Source organism: Squalius cephalus (genome assembly GCF_949319135.1).
Source record: "Squalius cephalus genome assembly, chromosome: 11".
Taxonomy (NCBI): domain Eukaryota; kingdom Metazoa; phylum Chordata; class Actinopteri; order Cypriniformes; family Leuciscidae; genus Squalius; species Squalius cephalus.
The window spans coordinates 32038241-32056748 of record NC_137132.1 but is presented as its reverse complement, the minus strand read 5'-3'; the positions used below and the strand labels follow the sequence as shown (position 1 = coordinate 32056748).

General features: G+C 39.5%; 2 protein-coding genes across 2 annotated transcripts in view; one reads left to right on the top strand and one right to left on the bottom strand.

Moving 5' to 3' along the window:
* Positions 1–18508, top strand: part of LOC307167238 (olfactory receptor 52K1-like) — a gene marked incomplete at both ends in the record, with an annotated part of 91032 nt that overhangs the window by 62589 nt on the left and 9935 nt on the right. The gene's annotated exons all lie outside the window — the stretch shown is intronic.
* LOC307167239 (olfactory receptor 4B13-like) lies at positions 8837–9787 on the bottom strand (the record flags this gene model as incomplete). Its single annotated transcript, XM_079886228.1, has 1 exon — positions 8837–9787. The coding sequence occupies one exon, from the start codon at positions 9785–9787 to the stop codon at positions 8837–8839; it is 951 nt and encodes a 316-aa protein (XP_079742354.1).

The window sequence follows — 18508 nt, the reverse complement described above, 5'->3', positions numbered from 1 at the left end:
GCAGCATACTCTCGCACCGTTGCTTGGCGCCTGGAGCGGTAATCGGGAACACTGGCTGCACAATTAGGAAATCCTACTAAGGCTACACGGAGCGTCGTTCGGAGGACGCATAGGCTGCATCGTTTGAAGTCCGCAGCCTTCGAAGGATGCAGTCTTCACATTGGGACACAGCTATAGAGTTTGGACCAGGATTGTGGTAGGCTACCTACTCCGGCGGAGTCTGTGTGCCGTCTATAGGCAACACCCTAATGCTTGTTGGTAGATTAGCACCTGTAGAATTTCCTTTTGTTGAAAGCCCAGATAAAAGTAAAAAGCTACTATTAAAGGAAATAGGGGTGAAATAGTAAGACACACGGGGCAAAACCAGCATGGGGCAAAAGACACACAGTAATGACACAAATAGGCTACTTCAGCTTGAATAATGTTTTTAATAATGTCTAAGTTACTACTTGATCAAAACAATCACTTCAGCAAAGTTTGTATTATTTTCGGTTTAGTTTGATAAATAAAAATTCATTTTTGTTCAAAAAATAAACTGTCATTAAAATATGATAATTTTAAAAGTAAAGATTCTGAAAGCATTGAAGAAGATCCCATAATAATTTAATATAGATTCACAGTAGTAACAAATACATATATTTTATTATATATGATTAATATCCTATTTTTAAATATGATGGTTTCATTATAAATATGGTGAATTCAAAATTAAAAACCCAAATTCCAAATCGATGTATTTTAATCTAACCATGTCATGTCAACAAATGGAAAAGACAGATGGCTGTTTATTATAACAGATAGCGGGGGGGGGGGGGGGGGGGGTGCCTTTTACCCCAAATACCATATTTTTATATATTCTTCCTTTATTTAAAAAAAAAATGTTGCTTTATTACCTTGAACAAAAGTAAAAATCATTAAAGACCATGAATCATTAAGAAAAAATTAAAAACATTAAATATTAAATCAAAGGCCAAATTTCCATGTGCATCATCAAAAGTGGTTGTTAAGAAAAGTGCTGAGCTGCTTTTTTTAGTGCATGATGTGTGGGGCTCTGTATTTATTTTTGTTATTTTAATTTATTAAAGATAGTTCAATAGATACATTGTCTGTACTTCAGTGGGCATTTTTGCATATTATTGAAAATCAAAAGTTAATTAGAATTGTAGTTATTCAACATAAATAATTTTGAAAAACAGTCTAGGAAAGAATCACTAGACGTAAAAGGTGTATTTCAGTTATCACTTTTTTTGTGTTTCAGGTTGGAACAGACTGTCTGTATTTAACAGACTCTGCAAACGTCGCTCTTTTTCCTATGGAAAATGGAGATTTTTGCAGCTTGGACCTAACTGACAGAGGGCATATGAGGTTCATGGCGGTGAACTTCAAGGGCAAGTAACAGCTTTGAGTCAGCGTAGTTTCTCATTTTCTCAAAGGCCTTCAAGTTCACCATTGGCAAACATCACACAGCCACCTAGAGCTAGTACTCCAAGATCATTTCAAAGGTAACCCCTTAAAATCCTACTCCTTTATAATGTCAATATGTGAAGTCATAAAAATATAAACATTTTAAGCTTATTATTCCTATTCAAACTATTAATTATTCTGGATTTAAGTTGCACTTTTTGTACAATACAGAAATGTGTTTCTTTTATAGATCCATACACATCTCTGAAATACAAGATGCACGCTTGGTCTCTAGTCGAGTAGCGGTGGTGTGTTTTACAGAATCTGAGGCAAATGTGCCCAGCATTCTAGAGAAAGTGAAGTTGGCTCTGCTCTGGGCAATGATGAATCTTACGTCCTTACCAACACCCAAGGAAATGAAATCTTGCACTCAGAGGGCACAACTGGTAAATAAAATCCTATGTTTGTTAATATGGAGTTTTGCACAAAGTATATTTTTTCTTATTTTCAAAAAACAAATAAATTGAAGATAAAATCTGAAACTTGAAGAAATAATAAAGGGGCAATATTTACACAAACTGTCTCAAAAATGTACTAGTCAATGAGAACCCATCTTTGTTATCCTTTCTAACATGTGACAAAAACACTGAGGGAAAAATGAAAAAGCATGATTTAAAACTTTAGCAGCTCATTTGTACTTCTGAGAAACAAATGCAGACAGATATTTTCAGTAGCAAATGCCATGTTTATAAAGACCAAGTTTTTAGCCTTTGATTTTTTTTTCTTTTCTTTTTTTCAGATTCAATTTCAGACTTTTTCTTTTTTTTTCTTTTCTTTTTTTTTAAGTTTTATTTTATTGGCAAATACTTGTTGCTGTACTGTTTACTGGGTATCTGCCTGTGTTGTTGTTTTAGGATCATCTTATTGGAGACACACACACACACACAAAACTGCATCTTGAAATGTCCTAACCAAAACACAGTAAACTAGAAGGAACAAATCTGGTGCTACAACAGTAGCATGGGTATTGCTCAGCTGAAATCATGTTCAATCTATTCACTGATATCAGTTGCAAGTGTGTGGCCCCTATAGGCTGGGTTTTTGCAATAACTGCCAAAGGTTCCCAGCCAGCACAGCCATGTGGGGCCCAAATGGGTTTGACCTGGGCTAGCTAACTGGGGCCCAGCCAGTTTTGCACCCGATTTCCATGTAGGCCCCACATGGGTTTGCCCAGATGAAATGAACACTGCTTAGTGTGCACACTACAGGCTGTTTAATGTAACACTTAATCAGTGTTGGAGGTAATGAGATAATTAAGTGATTGAATAATGATTGTGCATTATTGATGAACAGCAGCTGTTAACAAGCATAATCACTGAAGGAAAGAGAAACACAAGAACTACTTCCAGCCACAACCTTGGATGAAATCAACTGAAGATAAAATACATAAAATCTCTCAAGATCTGATTAAACAACTCCACAAACAGCATTACCAGCTTCACTTATTAGTAACCAGACTGACTTTATTTCTGTCAGACGTCTACAGAAATTCTTATTGAGAATTAACAAAGGTTAATTATTATTGTTGATTATTTATTTGAAAGTAATAGTTTGGTGTTAATAGTTTTGATGTTACCATTATGGCGATCCGTGTGTGCTTTAGTTGGGCTCTTGACTTTTTAACATTAGTTTTTTCTGGCAGCTGTGTCTGTTTATTATGGCGAGAACAGCAAGAGAAAATGTAGTCAGATGCTTTAAGCTGATTGATGGGTTATAAGTTTATTTCATTTGAAGTACTTGTACTAAATGTTACGCTCTTAGATGCTAGAAAAACATCCCTATTATCTTTAGCCTTGGCTACCGTATATAGACCGCCAGGGCCTTACGCTGATTTCCTAAAAGAATTTGCAGATTTTCTCTCAGACCTATTGGTCAATGTCGATAAAGCATTAATTGTTGGAGATTTTAACATACACGTAGATAATCAAAATTATGCGTTAGGGGCTGCGTTTATAGATTTATTAAACTCCTTTGGGGTTAAGCAAAACGTTACCTGACCAACTCATCGTTTTAATCATACACTCAATTTAATTATATCACACGGAACCGATCCAACCGATATAGACATCATTCCACAAAGTGATGATGTAACTGACCATTACATGGTAACTTGCATATTACGTACCCCTGTAATATATCATGCTGCGCCACGTTATCGATTAAGCAGAACAATCCTTCCATCCACCATAGATAATTTTTCAAATTGCTTATCGGATCTGTCTCAGCTGCTCAGTGAACCCAAACAAACAGATGAACTAGAGGAACTAACCAGCACTATGAGCACCATTCTCTCTGGAAAATTGGATATTGTTGCACCTATTAGACTAAAAAAGGTCAGAGAGAAAATTAAAGCACCATGGTACAACAATACTATGCGTGTTCTAAAGAGAGAAACCCGTAATTTAGAGCGTAAATGGAAACAAACTAATTTAGAGGTTTTTAGAATCGCTTGGAAAGACAGTACGTCACATTATAAAAAGGCCCTAAAAGTAGCCAGGGCTGAGCACCTCCGCAAACTAATAGAAAATAACCAAAACAATCCTAGGTTTTTATTTAACACCATGGCTAGACTAACAAATAAACAAGCGTCACCTGAACAAAATATTCCGTTACAGTTTAGTAGTAATGATTTCATGAAGTTCTTCACTGAGAAAATAGAAAACATCAGAACCACAATTGTAAACGTTCAATCTTCAATCGCGCCTTATAACTCAGCCTCGATTATCACCCCGCAAGAACAATTACAGTGCTTTACAACTATAGAACAAATAGAGTTAAATAAACTTATCACTTCCTCTAAAACAACAACATGTTTATTAGATCCCATACCAACTAAACTACTGAAAGAAGTGTTACCTATAGTGGAAGAGCCTCTCCTCAATATTATTAACTCATCTTTATCTTTAGGTCATGTTCCAAGAACATTTAAACTAGCAGTTATAAAACCACTCATTAAGAAACCACAATTAGACCCAAATAACCTAGCAAATTATAGACCCATTTCAAATCTTCCTTTTATGTCTAAAATACTAGAAAAAGTTGTGTCTGCCCAACTAGGCTCTTTCTTACAAGAAAATGACATCTATGAAAAGTTTCAGTCTGGTTTCAGGCCACACCATAGCACTGAAACTGCGCTCGTTAAAATCACAAATGATTTACTCTTAGCTTCTGACCAAGGCTGTATCTCAATACTAGTTTTACTTGATCTTAGTGCTGCGTTCGATACTATAGATCACACAATACTCTTAGATCGACTACAAAATTATACTGGTGTTCAAGGACAAGCATTAAAATGGTTCAGATCATACCTATCTGACCGATACCATTTTGTCTATTTAAATGGAGAAAAATCGATCATAACTCCAGTAAACTATGGAGTGCCGCAAGGATCTGTGTTAGGCCCTCTATTATTCTCAATATATATGCTGCCACTTGGAAATATTATAAGGAAACATGGAATTAGTTTCCATTGTTATGCTGATGACACTCAAATATATATTTCATCACGGCCGGATGAAAACGCTAAATTATCCAAATTGACAGAGTGTGTTAAAGATATAAAAGATTGGATGACGCGCAATTTTCTTTTATTAAATCCAGACAAGACAGAGGTAATACTTATCGGTTCAAAAAACCACCCACAAAACCTCTTACAATACAACTTTAACATAGTAGGATGTCCTGTTACTTTATCCTCTACAGTAAAAGACCTGGGTGTTATACTTGACTGCAACCTGTCTTTTGAAAATCATATTTCATATGTTACAAGAACAGCCTTTTTCCACCTTAGAAACATTGCTAAGCTACGTAACATGCTATCAGTTTCTGACGCAGAAAAGTTAGTTCATGCATTCATGACCTCGAGACTAGATTACTGTAATGCTTTATTAGCTGGTTGTCCTGCATCCTCAATAAACAAGCTACAGTTAGTCCAAAATGCAGCCGCTAGAGTTCTTACTAGATCAAGAAAATATGATCATATAACACCAATTTTATCATCACTGCATTGGTTACCTATAAAGTCACGTATTAATTACAAGGTATTGCTACTGACTTAAAAGACACTTTTATGCTACTGACACTTCTTAATACATCATGCTAAAATAATCTGTCATAGCCTATAGGCCTACTGTCTGTGGCTCACATTTTTGGGGTCGCTTGCAAGACTCATCAGCACGAATTACGTAACCAGCAACATATTTCTGCTTCAAATATTGTGCGTAGTTAACAGTGAGTGGTGGTTTCAGACATTATTTTATTAAAGTGCATTTGTGAGTGCCGCACTCGTAAATAATTAAAAAAAAGAAAAAAAAAGCTTGTACTGAAGGCGGAGCGGTTTGACCAATCAGATGAAAGGGGCGTTTCAGGGCCGCCCACGTGTGCAAATGAAATATCGAACCCATAAACCGATTTGTAAACCACAAACGAAAAATTAAAAATCGAGGCAAAATCAAATTTTTCGTTTTTTAACCTAAGCAAAAAAACGAATAAACGAGCTGGTTTTCAGTTTTCGTTATTCCATTCCAAACAGGAAATGAAATGATCAAAAAGTACATGGACTGGCCGTCATTCCACGCTGCATGTGGGCCAGATCATCATTCCACATGTGCCAGATGTGAGCCGGATCTGGGAAGACACAATGTTGCTGTGTGGGTTGTAACCTATAAGAAATTAACTGAATTTGACATACTTCTGTCAGTTTCTGACGTATGATTGTCATAACCTATTAATAGTAATGAGTAGGATCATATGGAACAGCACAAACTGTTCATGAGTTTTTGAACAGTTTTGAAAGCATCCACAATTGATAGCAGAAAGCATTCTCTAATTAGCCTGACTTCGTCATACTCATATTCTAGTCAGAATGTGAGTCTGAGACTGCTCCATAGAGATTTGATTATGGGGCGTGTCTCAACCGAACCAGGAAAAAAAACAACCTCTGCACTCAATTGGATAGACCTACAACCAATCAGAGCAACGGAGTAAATGACGCATGTTCTTCATTCATATTTTCAACCAACAAAATGTCGCGGCTCTCTGTTCCTCTTTTAAAATGAATGCGCTGTGGATATCTTCTATAACAGACGCAATGGCGGAATCTACACATGATGTTTCATAAACAAAGTTCGGGAGAAGCACGTACAAATAATTAATCCAATATCAACTTGTCATCAAACAATACCATGTCTAACGTTACCCTATATCAGCATGCATGAGGAAGCATATTCACTCTGTCAACTTACCTAACACTCCTTGACAGTTTTTCAGCATCCCTCCACCACCCTGAATCCTCACTCTTGTCTTGTTCTCTCACAACCAGGAACACGGGGGGAGTATGGCTACCGAGCCCACAGCCCTCGGACAGCACGTCATATACGCATTTAATCTATCTGACTTATTTGTGTGAACTCGTGAAATCTTATATGCATTTATTCTATCTGACTTATTTGTAAATGTGAACTCGTGAAATCTCAATTCTCCAGCTGCACTCGTCTTTGTTGTAAACTAATTCAAATCAAGCACTCTTTGGTGACGTAGGTGATTACGTTACCGTTGCTCATCTGTCCATCATCGTATAAAGCCCGCCCTGACAATTTGATTGGTCCGAACAATTGTTGTTCGGGCATAATAGCTCCTCAACGGAGCGAGTCCAGACCGAACTTCCCGACCAAAAAATATTGTGGGCGGGGTTCGGGCTGGCACCCAGGCTATTCTCTAATAGACCAAATGTGTTGAATTGTGATTGGCAGAAATTTAAAATCAGAAGATTTAAAGCAGCTCTAAACAGTTATTCATCTAAAGTCAGTTCAGTGTTAATTCAGTTATCAATAATGAAACAAGTTAATTTCAGCAATGCAGCTCTACAGAAGGCAACGGTTTCATTATTAAGCTCAGTTCAATTCAATAACACAGCTATAAAGAAGTTCTGCACAAGACAATAGTGTCACCATTCAGCTAAATCATTGTTCTCATATCAATAATATTACTGCATATAAAGTGTCTTTTCAAACCCCAACTAAGAAATCCAAAGGTGACAGTTACAAGGAACCCAAACTCCATCAGGTGACAGAGTGGAGAAAAAAAACTTGGAAGAAACAAGACTCAGTCAGGGTGCCAGTTTCCTAAATATAGTATTAACGAAATATAGTTAAACACAACAGAACCATTGTTAATAGGAGTCTATATGAAAAAAAGTAACTCTCAATAACTTATGCTTATTATTAAATTAAAAAGCAGTTTATTCTCAATGTTTATGAGTGTCACAAAGTAATCATAAAGTGCCATGTATTACAAGGTCACACACACACACACACACACACACACACACACACACACACACACACACAAATTAAACAGCAATGTACACTATATATTTTTTATTTTATTAGTTATTAACAAATTCCTTTTATGACAGCACTGTATTGTTTATATTTTGTGAGCTAGCTCACCTTCAAACTTTATAATATAATTTGAAAACACAAAGCATTTTTTTTTTCTCTCAGCTCAAGTACACAATAGTATTACTTTCAGCAATTGTTGTAGGCTAGTATTCCTTATACAAGTGGTCCACCATGTGGACAAGGTGATGCTATTGCATTTACCAAAACAAGGCAAATGAATCTCAGGTCTGCATATAAATAGGAGTTTTTATATTTAAATAAGTACAGTAGGCATATCTCATATTCTGTCAGAGAAAATGCATTTGGTAAGTTAAAAAAAGTCATTAACTTAATCTCAAATAAGCCAGCGATTAAGCTTTAAACAGGTAATATTAGAAAGATATTTTGAATTGTGTACTTTATTATGTGCTGTCAATAAGAACTAAGAGCTGAGATAGGCTGCTACATTTTAAAGCTTAATCTACAGTAGAAAGATTAAATCATTAAGGATTCAGCCTTAAATGATATTGCATTTCTGTCAACAGATCCTCCTAAATATTACACAATGCATCTCTAAAGACTAGCATTTGTATCATGTTTTTGTAACAAAAAAAAAAAAAAAAAAAAATTGTTCTGTGGTCTAAAACATTCATAAGAAGCATTAGTGAAACACAATGAGAAGCAACAAAGAACATTTATTTTTTTTAATAAATTCAGAGAAGCAAGATAAGAACCATTTTTAAAAGCACTACTAATTAGTTAATATGCCCTTTTTTGTACAGAGATTAAACAATATTTCTACATTACGAAATCATCATTCATTATAACAGATTCTTAATAATCTTTCTTATAAGATTTTCTTATTTTGACAAATACAAACAACAGTTTTTGTACACATGCAAACCTGTTTTTTTTTTTTTTTTAAGTGCATGACTTACAGTATTAAGTTATTTTTCTACCTTATAGGTGACAGTAAACAATTGTCATAGACACTATTGTGATACAGGTTTTATGTGGTTCCTGGTGTAAATACATTTTTTAAGTGCCGTTTTTATTTTAGAAAGTCTCATACCATACATGATAGGATTGATGAGTGGTGGACACATAAGAAAATAAATTGAAAGAATCACACGTAGTACAGGAGGCATAGAAACCTTATCAAATCTGCTTTGAATTATTTCAAATGAACAGCCAACGGAGTAATTCAGCAGTGAGATAAGGTGAGGAGTACATGTGCTTAAAGCCTTTTGGGTCTTTTCTCTTGTGGACTTTAGGCAGACTCTAAAAATTTTTGCATACGAGAACAAAATTAATGCCAGAGGAGCAACAATGGTCACAGTGGTACCGATTATGCCAGAGATGTTGTTTGCTGTGGTGTCCGAGCATGCCAGTTTCACAAGCATGTAGTTGTCACACCATACTTTGTCCAGTACATTTCCACACAACTTTAGCTGTACATTCACTGATAAAGTAATGGAGAATTTGATAATTGATATTGACCACCCCAGAGCGATCAATGTAACTGTCCTGGCAGGAGACATGATTCTGTGATATTCCAACGAGTAACAGATGGCTACATACCTGTCATAAGACATGATTGCTAAATTACAGAATTCTACTGATCCATAAGTGTATAAAGCAAATATTTGAGCATGACAAAGGGTGAGTGAAACTTCAGGGATCTTTGACAGTAGCATATTACTTAAAAGGGATGGGATTAAAGCAATACAGCCATAAAGTTCATTTACAGACAAACTGCATAAAAAAAAATACATAGGTTCATGCAAGGACTTCTCCTTGCATATTATTCCAATAATTAATTGATTTGCCACTATGATTGCAACAAACAACAAGATCAAAACAATGAAACATAAATACTTAATATTCCCAATATCAATGTAACCAGACAATATAATGGTTGTGATATTAGATAAATTACCCATGGATGACATATATTTAAATGAAATATTTAACAGTTGAGAATTACAATCATTACAGCCATCAATCACTGATAATGAGAAGATGTGAAGGGAGCAGATTGTCAATAGAATGTTATTTTAAAACATGTAAACCTGCATTAAGAATATGGCCAGAACAAAAATCTGTAGCTTGTCAAAACCGGCAATCAAAACGATCAACCTAGCAAATATAAAATAACTTTTTGGAAATGGACATACAAGAAATTGAATTATGAATTATGTTGTGCTGGTGAAGCATCTACATTTATAATACAAGACAAACACACAAGGGAATGTTGACGTGGATGTTCATGTAATACATTTTTAGGTCTGGGCTTCACTTCACTTCACAAATGTAATAATCTTACAAAAAATAAAAATTGCTGTATCATTACTTCAACCGTAGTTTAACTCAAGTAAAAAAAAAAAAAAATTGTGTTACTATAAAAGAAGACATTAAATATCTCAAGATCTCAGCAGAGGAGAACTCCACAAACAGCATTACCAGCTTCACTTATTACTTACCAGACTGACTTTATTTCTGTCAGACGTCTACAGAAGTTGTTATTGAGAATTAATAGGGGTTTAACTCTAATGTGTTTCATTTGATGTCACCATAACAGTGATTAGTGTTTCCATTAGTTGGGCTCTTATGATTGATGATTAAGCGGCAGATAAAAGAGGACTTTTATCATTGATGGATGCACTTTGATGGAAGAGCCAGAACATTTTTTAGTATAGTGTCACCGGGTGACATTGAAGGAACTTTGGGGAGCGGAACGAGTTCCCCTGGGGGGAGACTTCCGGTGTGACACCAGGCCGCCCGTATTGACAAGCGGCAGCTGCAGCGGCTAATCAAATGGTCATTGGAGCGCGGGTCTCCAACGGGGGATTTAAAAGCGGCGTTTTGAAGAGGCACCAGGAGAGAGGCAGAGCGGTCGCGATTAAAGCGTGAGTCACGAGAGCAGGAGAGAGGCAGAGCGGTTGCGATTAAAGCGTGAGTCACGAGAGCAGGAGAGAGGCAGAGCGGTCGCGATTAAAGCGTGAGTCACGAGAGCAGGAGAGGCAAAAGCGGAGGGTCAGCAGCAGAAGCAAAGGCGGTTGTTATTGTGAGAGAAACGAGTGGGCTTTGAATTTTGGATCGTTCGTCAAACCTGATGTCCCCCTTTGAAGATCATAACAGTGGATTTGCCGGCCCCGACGAGCTGGAGTGAAGGTATACTTTTCACTGTGAAGTGGTGTGTCATTGCAGTGTCTGACGATTGAAGTGAGCACGTGTGAAGATTTAAAGTGGTTTGATGCATGCACGAGTATGGGGAAATTAAATGTTACCAGCACTCTGAAAGCTTTGTCGGGGATCGTCTAGCCCGGTGGGGCGTCAGGAATTAGTTTGAACTGCTGTGGGTAAAGCTCTGTACAGGTGTCCCAGTTCATGCCGCTGTGGTAAAGAAAGAAGTTCTGCTTTGTATGTCGTTGTGAAGATCTGCATTCTGCCATTGCTGTCTTGTGGTAAGAATAATAATAATAATAATAATAACTTTAATTTATATAGCGCCTTTCACAAAGCCCAAGGACTCTTAACAAACAGCAAAGGGGGGGGGGGGGGGTAATAAAGGGGAGTAAAACCAGGGCAGCTATAGCCCATATGTCTCAGCGAAGAGGTGTGTTTTAAGCTGTTCTTTGAAAGTTGCCAGGGTAGGTGCAGAGCGGATGGCATGAGGAAGTTTGTTCCAGAGTGATGGTGCACCCACACAGAACGCTCTATCACCAAACGTCCGTAGCCTGGATTTAGGGACAGCGAGCAGGTCCTTGTCTGAGGACCGCAGAGACCGAGCTTGGTTGTAGGGGTGGAGTAGATCAGAGAGATACTGGGGTGCAAGTCCATGGAGCGATTTGTACGTCAGGAGGAGGATTTTATATTTGATCCGTGATTTAACTGGCAGCCAATGAAGCTTCTTCAAGATTGGAGTGATGTGAGATCCGAGTTTAGTGTGGGTAAGCATCCTAGCAGCAGAGTTCTGTACGTACTGGAGTCTGTCAGTAGCTTTGCTGGGCAGACCAAGCAGGATACCATTGCAGTAATCGAGTCTGGTAGTGATGAAAGAGTGGATGAGGGTCTCGGCTACAGAGTTGGAGAGGCATTGTCGGAGTCTAGAAATGTTCTTGAGATGGAAAAATGCTGTTTTAGTTATGTTTTTGATGTGATGCAGGTAGGAGAGAGTGGAGTCCATGATGACGCCCAGGTTGCGTATTTGGGAAGATGCTGATATTGAACAGCCATCCACATCCAGTATAAAGTCATCAACTTTTTTAAGAAGTGACTGTGGAGCAAACACCATGAGTACAGTTTTGCCTGTGTTGAGTTTGAGGAAATTACTGTCCAGCCAGAGCTTTATGTCCTTCAGGCAGTTGATAAGTGTCAATGGTGGAAGAGGAGTGGAAGGCTTAGTACTGATGTAGAGCTGGGTATCATCAGCATAACAATGGAAATGTAATCCATGCTTCCGGATGATCGACCCAAGAGGTAACAAATAGACATTGAATAGTAGTGGGCCAAGCACCGATCCTTGTGGCACGCCATGTGAGACTGGCGCCAGTTCTGAGCAAATATCCTTAATGGTGATGTATTGTTGCCTGTTGGTGAGATAGGATTTAAACCAGGAATACACAGTACCAGTGAGGCCAATGAGATTTAAAAGTCGAGTGAGAAGAATGGAATGGGAGACCGTATCAAAGGCAGCAGAGAGGTCAAGAAGTATTAAGATGCTGACATTCCCAGAATCAGCTGCCATGAGCAGATCATTTGTGATTTTAATTAAGGCAGTTTCCGTACTGTGCTGTGTTTTGAAACCAGATTGAAATGGCTCGTAGAGGTTGTGTTGTAGCATATGATCGTTAAGTTGGGAAGCCACGACCCTTTCCAATAACTTGCTGATGAATGGTAAGTTAGAGATTGGGCGGTAGTGGCTTGGATCATCTTGGTTCAGGCCAGGCTTTTTAAGTGTAGGGATCACTGCAGCAATTTTAAAGCTGGTGGGGACCACACCGGAAAACAACGAGGTGTTGATGATGTTGACAAGGGTGGGAGCCAGAGTTGGAAGACATGCCTTAACCAGTGCAGTCGGCATTGGATCCTGTTTGCTGGTTGTAGCCTTTGCCTTTGACACCAGCTCAAGAACTTGAGCTGTGTTTAGCATGGAGAAAGATGAAAGGGAGTCCTCCAGCGTGAAGGCAGTAGTGAGGTTTGTGTCAAGCAGCGGTAGTGTCGTTGAATGAAAAGGGCTGGACTGCTGCAATTGCTGGTGGATAGATTCTACCTTTCCCTGGAAGTAATCCTGGAATCTGGAGCATAAGCCAGGAACGTCAGATGGCAGAAGCGTGTCAGGTGGGCAGAGTAGGCGATTGATGGTGGAAAAGAGTTGTTTAGGTTGATTTTGTTGGTTGCCGATGAGTGTAGAAAAATAGTCGTTTTTGGCCTCGGACAGAGCATCTTTGTAGCTCTTAACATGGTCGTTGTAGGCTTCCCGGTGGACAGTGAGGCCAGTTTTTTTATGATACCTCTCCAGCCTCCGTCCTGTGGCCTTCATAAGGCGGAGTTCAGCAGTAAACCAGGGAGCAGGGCAGGAGAAGGAGACAGATCGAGTGATGAGAGGGGCAACAGAATCCAGACTACGCAACAAGGCCAGGTTATAGTCATTAACCAAGTCATCGACTGTACAGTTTGAAGGATAGCTGATCAGATGGCCTTCAAGGATGTTTGATAAGTTTTGAATGGATAAAGAAGACTCAGTTATTAACTGCTGGATTCTGTACTCACCTTTGTTGTTCTATGAACAGAGATCCCGTCATCCGCCGCTGCATTCTGCCATTACTGTCCTGTGGTAAGAGAAGACTCAGTTATTGAATGCTGGATTCTGTACTCACCATTGTTGTTCTATGAACAGAGAGATCCTGTTATCCGCCGCTGCATTTTGCCATTGCTGTCCTGTGGTAAGAGAAGACTCAGTTATTAATTGCTGGATTCTGTACTCATCATTGCTGTCCTGTGGTAAGAAGAAGACTCAGTTATTAACTGCTGGATTCTGTACTCACCATTGTTGTTCTATGAGCAGAGATCCGGTGATCCGCCGCTGCATTCTGCCATTGCTGTCCTGTGGTAAGAGAAGGCGCAGTTATTAATTGCTGGATTCTGTACTCACCATTGCTGTTCTGTGAACAGAGAGATACTGTTATCTGCCGCTGCACTCCAACTGCTGTTGCCCTCTGAAAGAAAGGTGACACTCAGTTATCTGATGTTGTCCTGTGAAAAGAGAAAGCCCACTGTCTGCTGCTATCTACCTGTAGTCCCTTGTGCCCTGCCCGTCACCTACCGTCGTCTGCTGTACCTTATCTGACGGTCATTGCCCTCTGCCCGCCACACGCTGTTGTTTGCTGCTCATCATTGGAAGGTCCCGGTCCTCTGTCCCATCCCCGCTGACCTGTAAAAGAAAGGTGACACTCAGTTATCTGATGCTGTCCTGTGAAAAGAGAAAGCCCACTGTTTGCCGCTACCTACCGGTAGTCCCTTGTGCCTTGCCCACCACCTACTGTCGTCTGCTGTACCTTATCTGATGGTCATTGCCCCCTATCCAGCACAAACTGTTGTCTGCTGTTCTTCATCGAAAGGCCCCGGTCCTTTGTCCAATTCCCCTCTCCTTCACTGTGGTTCTACGAGTAGAGGTACCCAGTCATCGGCTGCTACTTACCTGAAGGCTCACGCCCTTTGTTCCCCCACACTGCTGTTCCGTACAAGTAGATGGCCAATTGGCGGCTGGCCTGAGTCTTCCATCAAAGACTCCTTCGACCTGTTTCAATGAGCGGCCCCTACGAGGAGTTCTGTGTCAGTGACATTCCTTTAAAGTTGTTTTTACATTCAATAAAAAGAATTAAGCTTTTATATCACTTCGTTGTCTGGCCTCTTGGTGTACTTTGGTGTAGCTCCTCTGGAGTGGTGGTTGTCCTCGGCCTGTGACAATAACTCTGATTGTATTCGTCTGAAAGAAGAATGTCATATCATATACACCTAGGATGGCTTGAAGGTGAGTAAATCATGGGGTAATTTTAATTTTTACGTGAACTATCTCTGTCCGGGAAACTGCCCCTATATATGGGTTTATGCTGCATGAGTAAATTTATATGCAATATATTACATATGCTGCACCATATCTGATCACATATACATCTATATAAGTGTATTACTAAATAAAAAATTACATGCATTATGATATATTAGTAAATATATTGTCACATATTTTTCAATATATTAAAAGCGGCATTCCTTGTGTATTATTCAATATATTGTAATATATTATTCTGTATATTTTCAAATATACTGTTAAACCAATATATTGATCATTCATATATAGGGAAATATCTTTTCTTTTCATAAGGGTATACAGGTGGAGCTGGGGAAAGTGGGAGGTTTCTGAAAGCGCAATGCACTGCTAAGGCTCTGAGTTTACAACGAGATTCATTCATAATTCATTGTTTAAATCCTTTTTAACCACTGCCAAGCACTGTACAATAACTGTTACGTTTCACAACTAATTCATATGCATTTTAAAGATCTAGCGTAGGCTATTACTGAAATGCTGGAAAGAACAATATTTCCTCACCGCTCAAAAGATAAAGAGAAGAAAAGCACATTAACATTTGAAATGGGCCTTTATTATGGCAGCAATATATACATTAAACAATAAACCAATCAGCTTCGCGTTTACCTCATGTAAACACAAAGCTACTAATTTCCACTAATTTTCACATTTTTTAAATGACATCCACCACTTTCAGATAAAATGTAAGACAGAAAACCATTTTAACTACAATGTGTCTATCTTCCTATTATTAAACATGAGATTTAATTAATCACATAATAAATAGGATATTATTTTTCTATTTTTAAATTAAATATGAATTTATTCTTATTATTCCAAGCATGTGGCATTTTGTTTACAGCAGACAATCATGCGTCTGACCATATGAGCAGTGCATTCCTTGGTTCATAGGATCACAAAACTCCACCCGTGAATTTTATCAGTTTTATCACTGAGGTGCCATACAAATTTATTTTTACGAACGTCCACATGAGAAACAATTACCATCCGAATAAGGCGGTGTTCCTATTTGCCCTAATAGCGAGAAAAAAAAAAATCACAATAGTGTTTCTACTACCGTAAAACTTCAAATAATAGCCTCTGGCTTTTATTTTCCCAAATCGCCGAACTGCACTGGCTTGTATTTGAGACAGGCGTCTATATGAGACAGGCCTTTAATTTAGTGTTGAGATGAGCATGACAGTAGGAGGTTACCAAATCTGTGTTTGTGTTTAATAGATCAGTTAATGTAAGAATTAGCCTACTATATTTCCATATGTCTAAAGGGGGTCGCACGCCAGACGAGAAGCACAGCACCATGTCTTTAAAATTCGAACACATTATTCTCTATGAGTGTACATTGTCTCAAATCATCCTTAATGTATATACTGACTTCACCCTGTGCTGCAATATACATTCAGTTTTACATTCATTAACAGAAATCAGCTGCTTGAATGAAAATTGCTGATGTTATCGGATTTTCAGGTGATATTCTCAATTCATTCAGTTAACGGACGCTCTGAGGCAAAGTGAATTCAGACTGCAGACTAAGCAACGATTGTACGGTGTGCGACCCCCTTTAGATTATTGGCAGCATAAAAAAATTAAACTATGTGACAGCCATGGGCTGAACAATACAAGTTACCGGTAATATCCATCGAACTAGTTGCCAGAAACACATCAACAAGAAAGAACGAAGGCTACCCTGTAAAACAACTGCAATCATGTGATACAAAATGACCCTATTCATCACTATCATCATCACCGCAATCCTCAACTACAAGTTCATTGGCGAATTCCTCCTCCTCGTCGCTCTCCTCCACTTCTCCCTCTCCGGCCTCCGCTAACTCTGCCTGCCTTGCTTGCACTAACAGCTCCCGCCCAGATGCACAGGGCTCTCTTGCATGCGCAATCTGCTCCATAGCAAGCTTAAACAGACGATCTGACAGGTTTTAGAAGATTAAATACAACCCCAAACTAAAAAACAGACCGGGCCTCTATTTGAGACCGGCCTTTATTTATCCAAACCTGTAGACACACCAGGCGTGTAAAAGAGACAGGCGTTTATTTGGGACTCGTTTTACAGAATGTTTACTTACTATGTTTAGAATAGACACAATAACAGATGGGCATTCAATTCAGTAAATTTTTTTTGCAAATTTAACAATGACGCAATAATGGTGCTGTGAACTTCACATATTTTTTTTTAAATCCAGTGATTAATCCTGATTAATTGTCACAGTTGTGAACATAATGCACTTGGTTACTTACGTAACCTCGGTTCCCTGAGAGTAGGGAACGAGTATTGCGTAGCTATACGCAGTGGGAAAACTCCTTTTCTCTAGAATTTTGAAGCACAATGCAGAGCTGCCTAGCATGCTGATTGGCTGGGCTGCGAGAACTGCACGAACCTATGGCAAAACGACGAGGACGCACGATCCTGTCAGGACACTTCCCGCGTCGCGCGCGAGAATGGGCGTAGCTGCTGACTATATAAGCTGCCCATTTTGCCATAGAAATCAGGTTAAATTGACTGAAGCGACATACATGAAGTGCAGCTTAATAGCACGGCCGGCTATGCCCGAGTCTATTCCCGAGTCTCAGGGAACTGAGGTTACATTAGTAACCGAGTACGTTCCCTTTCGAGAATGTTCACTTCGTATTGCGTAGCTATACGCAGTGGGAACCCATTTTAAAATGCTGTGCTATTAGCTGAAGACTTCGCACTGAACCATTGCCTGGGGCTGCGTGGCCCGAGGCTCATAGTATAACTAAAGTCAGAGTCCAACGGGGACCAGACAGCGTCGGGATGGGATATCAGAGGCTCAGGGGCCAAGACCTCTCAAATAGAAAGCACTCGTGCCTGCAGTGCTGGCACCTCCAAGTTATAAAATCTCACAAATGTGGACACCGAAGACCAGCCGGCCGCCGCACAAATGTCTTTGATTGGTATACCACTGGTCCAAGCCCTTGAAGAAACCATGCCCCTTGTGGAATGAGCTCTGATGCCTATGGGACATTTCAGGCCCACTGAGGTGTAAGCTAGAGAGATAGCGTCCACTAACAAGTACTATGAGAGTACCTTGGGTACATATACTGGAGGGAATACGTAAAGGGGGAGGCTGGGCCATCCGTGGGAGCCCTATCCCATTCCCTGTCCTCCGAGAAAAATGTTGGGCAGTGAGAGTTGTCTTTTGAGGCGAAGCAGTCTACCTCTGCCCTGCTGAAGACTCTCCAGATCAGTTGAACCATCTGAGGGTGGTGAGACCATTCCTCTGGGGAACTTAGGTTGGAGGCGTTTGTTGAAACCACTTTTCTCCTTGAGACCACACCCATGCTCACACCAGAGTGGTACCAGCTGGTGACTTTCTAAGGGGCCAGGGCTCTGATACAGCCGTGGCTCACCTTGATGCGTAATGGTGCGCTCACACTGGACGCGAATAGCGCCTCAGGCGCGAGTGATTTCAATGTTAAGTCAATGCAAAGACGCGTTACGCACGTAAAAAATTCCTGCGGCGCGAATGAGGCGTGGAGCGCGGTGCGGTAGATGCGAATACGCCTCATTCGCGCGTCA